Consider the following 6000-nt stretch of genomic DNA (forward strand, 5'->3'; position numbering starts at 1 on the left):
TATAAACCACTGCAACTTGAATCTTTACTGAATCCCAGTATTTGACACAGAGTTCACTCACATGTGCTGTACCAGTGTACCTGCACATGTGATGTGACAATAGAAGTGATTTGATTTGAGAGTTCAAACTCACTACTGTAATAACTAATAATGATTAGTATAATAACTATAATATTGGCCATATCATATTTACACTGACTTTAGTCTCATGAACAACATTAACTATTTGTTATTTACTAGCTAATCTTAAAATGACTGTTCAGTACAGAAATGAAGCCCAACAATCATGTTTTACAGTCCTGTGGTCTCAGCCTCAGATACTTATTAAATCACACAAAGCTTGTGTAGAAACAAACAAATGAACAAAATATGTTCCTTTCATTTCTGTCAACCACACGTTTCCAGCTGTTAGTATCATGGTTGCTAGGCAACCTGGGCAGCACGACGGAGGCTAGACCGTCCCATTTCACAAGCCTCACACTTCCGGCCTTAGCGGTCTTTGAGTACGCGGCCCTTGAGGACCGTTGAGGCTGCGTACTTTAAGGCTGCAGACCCTGAATTGGGATACAGCCTATTGCTCACTCGCTTTTCTCGACTGAGCGGACGTCCTGTTCAATAAAGTTTTTTTTTTTTCAAAATAAAGGCGTTTCTAAAGTGCATTACTTGGAGCAACCACAGAGGAAGTCTGTAAACACATAATGAATAACAACTGACTGAGAATGATATTTTAGTGATACATTTTACAACTTTTAGTGATAACAGAACAGTGTCAATAATTAATTAATTACATGTGTCATAAATACTTATGTAATTAATTATTGCCACATTTAATTAATTATTTAAGGGTGTATTTAATTAATTCATTATGGCAGTCCTGGCGTTCCATAAGATTCAAGAATTACACGATTTCTGTTAAATAAATCATGTTTACATGAAATAAACAGAAAGGAGTTGTGACAACAAAATCTCAGCAAGCTATCTACTGGAGCGGTAGGTCCCTGAAAGTGTTCCACTTACATTTTGTTAATTTGGTGGAGGTTTGTTTGTTTTGTTCCTGTGAAGAAACGTGTGGTGGACTCGGTCACTGTTTGCTGATATTTCTTAAGGGGTGTTGCCAACTTGTAAACAGGTAACTGAACAATACATATGAAGCCATGTGGGAGGGATATTCCTGCTGTGGTCAGTCGTTCAGTGTAGGGGATGTCCTGTTTTCATTTACAGATTGCCAAGCTGCAGCTTTGCCTGGATGGATTTCTGGCTGCAGGGCCGAGGTCTGGAATGTGCTGGAATGTGCAGAAAATAGGTTTAAATGTTCAACAAATTTCTTCCAGTCAGAGAATGTTGCATATAATTAATTCTTGATTGATGCATAAAGTTAAAACATTAAAACTAATAAAACAAGTTTTAAAAAGAGTAAGTAAGTAAATAAGTAATCAGTAAAGTAACGAGATTACTTTTTGGGGGAAGTAATCAGTAATTAGTTACTGATTACTTTTTTCAAGTAACTTGACCAACACTGCTTACAATCATACAGTTTTACAGTTTTAACCGTATTCCACGGAGGGGAGCACCGGTGTGTTCGTTAGAGCAGACCCAAAAGCAGACACTGGACGAAGGAGCTGGTTTGCAAACCAGCAGGAAAACATGAAAAGACGCAGGCATGACACGAACTTGACATTGACCAGGCAGACCAGAAACATGACAGATTAGACACAATCAACAACATGGTGAACTTTAATACAGGGGAAGATGACACAAAGGAGACCTACTAAACAATGAACAGTAACTACAACTAAGGAACCTAGGATCTAATGCCAAAAGGACAAACTATAAACAAAATACAAGAAAACACAGAGCGCTGTGTCATACGATCCAGGACTGTGACACCGTATTTAATAAAATCAAGTTTTTAAATTGTTTTAGGTGCTACTGTTACGTGTCTGATTCTATTTTGATTTAACATTAAACCCTTGTGAACTGAATATGCCTACGGCTCCACCCTATTGAAATAGGTACCTCCCACAGGTCGCACTTATTCCGCCAACGATGTGGAGATCGAGCTGTTTTAGATTCAAATAAAATCAAGGCACTCAAAAAGATCCTCTGGAAAAGATGAAAATTCTTGGAACAGAGTTTAATACACAGAATTATAACAACAGGAAGAAAATACAGTTTTTCATGCCTTCTGGCAGCTGAGGTGAGAAAAAACTATCCCAGGTGGCAAAAACTTCATTAATATAATTGTAGATAATGTTTGACCTAAATATGTGGGTCTTGTGATTTTAAACATGTAGGTTAGATGCTTATCACAGTGATTCCATTATATAACCACTCCAGTGTATGTATAGTGTATACATGTCAGTATAAGTCAAGTGTATACAGGTATATATGTCATACAGTTGCAGTGGCCTCATTGTTCTGACAAAGAAAACTAACCTATCGACAACAAAACAACAGCCCATCAGACAGAGCAGCAGCTTTACAGCATCAGCAGTTCTCTGATACTTCCAAACAGTGACATGGATCTATATTACATCTGTGCAGTCAGCACTGGCAGAATCAGGAAGAGAGCAACCTTCAGAAAAAGAGATTATACATCCATCCATCTAGTGGAACATTTTCATCAGATCTTTAAAGAAGATTCGATCTGAACTCTGTGGAGCCTGATCTCAAGGGTTTTAAGTTTGACACTGAAACCAGAGGATCTTTCTGTCTCTTCAGATTCACTGTGATCCAGTGATGGGAGTGATTTCAGCCCTGAGTGATCACACTGATGTTTGCACAGAGCAGATAATGAGGTGAATGTTTGGGCACATTGGTAACAGTGAAACAGTTTATTAGTAACGTGGGATCGTTTGTGTTTGGAGTATGAACTGAGATTCCTGAAGCTCTTGTCACACTGGTCACAGCTGTAGTTTCCTTCCATGTGTGTACGTTCATGATAGTTACGATGACTTGATTGTGAGAAGCTTTTTTCACAGTGTCTGCACTTGTATGGTTTCTCTCCTGTGTGGACTCGTTTGTGTTTTTTAAGCTCACCTGCAGTGGTGAAGGATGACCCACACTGATCACAGAGGTGCTTTTTAACCCCAATGTGAATCAGTTCATGTTTTTTTAACTCATTTGGTGTGGTGAAGCTTCTCCCACATTCTTTGCAGTTTTTCAGTTTGTCTCCAGTGTGTTGACGTTGATGTCTTTTTAGGGTGTCTTGTCGACTGAAAGTTTTTCCACAAAGGTCACAACGAAAGTCTTTCCCACCACCACGGTGATGACAGGGTTGAGAACTGGATCCATCTGTGTCGCTCTGCTTCTAAACAAAGACACAAAGACAGTGTAAGTCAGTCCTTCAACATTTTTATCCTGAACGTCGCCTGAAATAAAGAACATCTCTGCAGACGTCTTAACACACTCAGTTTACTGGGCTGCAATAACTACAATACTACCACCATAATACTACAGTAATACTTATTTAATATTACAGTAACATCTGATTTACATTGAAGCACTACCACGCTAATATTTTTAGGGTACCAACACAGTGCTAAACTACTAATGTAACTCTACAATAATACTAATTTAATACTGCATTAACAATACTGTAACTTTGCAGTTATAACACTCAGCTGAATGGAACAAAAAAGAAAGTAATACCCTCATGACACTGCAATTATAATTTTTGTTAAAAATCATAACTGAAATGAAAATCTGAATAATCACTCAGAGCTGCTTTTCCATGCAGTAGAATTGCTAACATGCTAACACAGTTTAATGAGCAGAGTTGTTCCAAACAGTCAGGCTAAGATGACAAGATAAAAATATAAATACATACCTCACAGTAACTGCACTTGTAGAGTCCCTTTCTGGTGTGGATCTGTTGGTGTCGTCTCAGGTAATGTGGAGATTTAAAAGCCTTCTCACACAGATCACATTTATAAGGTCTCCCCTCAGTGTGGGTAAACATGTGGCATTGTAAGTCTGTGTGTTTAGCAAAGTGTTTGCCACACTGTTCACAGCTGTACACATCATGTCCGGTGTGAATGCGTAGGTGTCTATTTCTGCTCTCCATCAGGCTGAAGCTTTTTCCACAAATGTCACAGCTGTATGCCTTAATTCCAGAGTGGGTAACTAGATGCTTCTGTAAGCTGCCACTGTGAGTAAAAGCTCGGCCACACTGATCACAGCTGTACGCTTTAACTCCACTGTGGATGAGTTGGTGTTGTTTTAGGCCACTCTCCCAGGAAAAAGACTTTCCACACAAGTCACAGCTGTACGCTTTAACTCCAGTGTGGATGGCCTGATGACGTTTTAGTTTAGACTTCTCAGTAAACTCCTTCCCACACTCGTCACAGCTGTATTTTTTCTCTCTCTTTCTTCTGTGAGGTTTGTCAGCCTCCTGAGAGCGCTGACTTCTCGCTCCATGTTGGTCCTGCAGTGACAGAGATACAAACAGAGGCAGTGAGTGAAATGCAGCCGTGAAACAAACTAAACCTTCAAACTCCCTCCATTAACACTAGTTTTAAACCTGAAGGTGGAGTGTGGCACCAAACACCTTAAAGGTCTCTTATCCCCACCTGCTGGTAGTTCTAACGAATTACATCCAACCTGGTGCTAAAAATAATTCATGACTGTTCAAACGTTTCACTGTAGAAAACATTGGATTCATTTTTGATTAAAGGCGATTAAATGTCATTCATTTTCAATCTATATTAATAGTAGTGTGGGTGTACTGTGGGGGGATACTCCCACTAGGTTTAAATCTGGGACTCTCCACCATTTGACCTTAGAACTGAAGAAGCTTCTCGGATGAGAGGTGAAACGTCTTCAAGTAACTTAAAGAAGTCCAGACGCTTTTCTTTGCAAGCTCCTTTGACAAGTTGCAGAAACAATACTTCAGCATCTAGCTATCCATGCAGAAGACGAGCGAGCATAAATTGATTAATATTTTTAAGTGGCAGGTAATTTCAAATGCAGCATTTCTATCAGCTCAAAAAACATCAGCAAACAAACAAACTGTTCATGTGCAGTTTTGTCTCACAGTGTGTTACTCGCTAAAGCAGCCGTCCCCAACCCCCGGGCCACGGACCGGTACGTGAGTTATTTGGTACCGGTCCGCAAGAGTGAGACTCGGGTGTGAAATGTATGGTTTTCAGGGTTCTTATTGGTTTTTAGCGTTATTTTGTTATCGTTTTTTTTTTTCGTTAACTCGGTTTTCCTGGGTCTTTTCACGTGTGTTATGAATAAATCTTCTTTTTTTCGGTACCGGCACTACTTTTATTTTGTTGTATTTATCCGCGACACCTTAAAGGCCGGTCTGTGAAAATATTGTCGGGCACAAACCGGTCCGTGGCGCGAAAAAGGTCCAGCTGCTGTACATCACAGGGAGAGAAAGGAAAGAGAGCTAACTTCACTCAGAGATGGAGAAAGATAAGACACACAGGACAGGAGAGGAAGAAGAGAGGTTAGATTTAAAGGGAAGGACTGCTCAGTGGGATTTGATCAACTGGAGATTAAAGCTCCTCATGTGTGGAAATCAGATATTGGGTCTGTACATGTGACATTATGTTTTTTTAGGTTGTGAAAGATGCTGCAAAACAATCTGAGGCAGATTATTTAGTGAAGTGATTGCATATATAATAAAATACAACACAGTCATATAACAGGTTGGGAGTATGAGAGTTTTAGACGTGACTGATTATTTGGTGAAACTGTGATATTTTCCTCACCTTCTGTGTTAAGCTCATTGTTTCCTCTGTAGTGACTCAGCTGAGTCCAGATGGCTGAAAATGTTCCTCTGCTGCTCCGTCAGACTCTTCTCCTCCTGCTGATCAGCTGGGACACAAAACAGATCTTTGTTAGGCTCCACACTGCACTGAAGAGTCAAAGTGTCTCATATGTTCATCTGACAACACAAAGTACAAATTTCACTCTGATTGCTTGTAGAAATCTTGTGAGACGTGTTGTGCTGCAAAGTGAGGAAACTCTCTCACTCACTTATACTTC

General features: G+C 39.7%; 1 protein-coding gene across 1 annotated transcript in view; it reads right to left on the minus strand.

The window, feature by feature from the left end:
* The window catches only part of LOC148101563 (uncharacterized), a 35740-nt gene extending 29999 nt beyond the window's left edge, over positions 1 to 5741 (minus strand). Inside the window, exons 1-2 of the mRNA XM_087845526.1 lie at positions 5724 to 5741; positions 3830 to 4426 (exon numbers count right to left, since the gene is read on the minus strand). Of these exons, the coding sequence (XP_087701652.1) occupies positions 3830 to 4426; positions 5724 to 5741 (615 nt within the window). The remainder of the gene's footprint in view (positions 1 to 3829; positions 4427 to 5723) is intronic.
* Positions 5742 to 6000: the final 259 nt, after the last annotated feature.

This window comes from Neolamprologus brichardi, chromosome 9 (assembly GCF_056152115.1).
Source record: "Neolamprologus brichardi isolate AB-2024 chromosome 9, ASM5615211v1, whole genome shotgun sequence".
NCBI lineage: Eukaryota > Metazoa > Chordata > Actinopteri > Cichliformes > Cichlidae > Neolamprologus > Neolamprologus brichardi.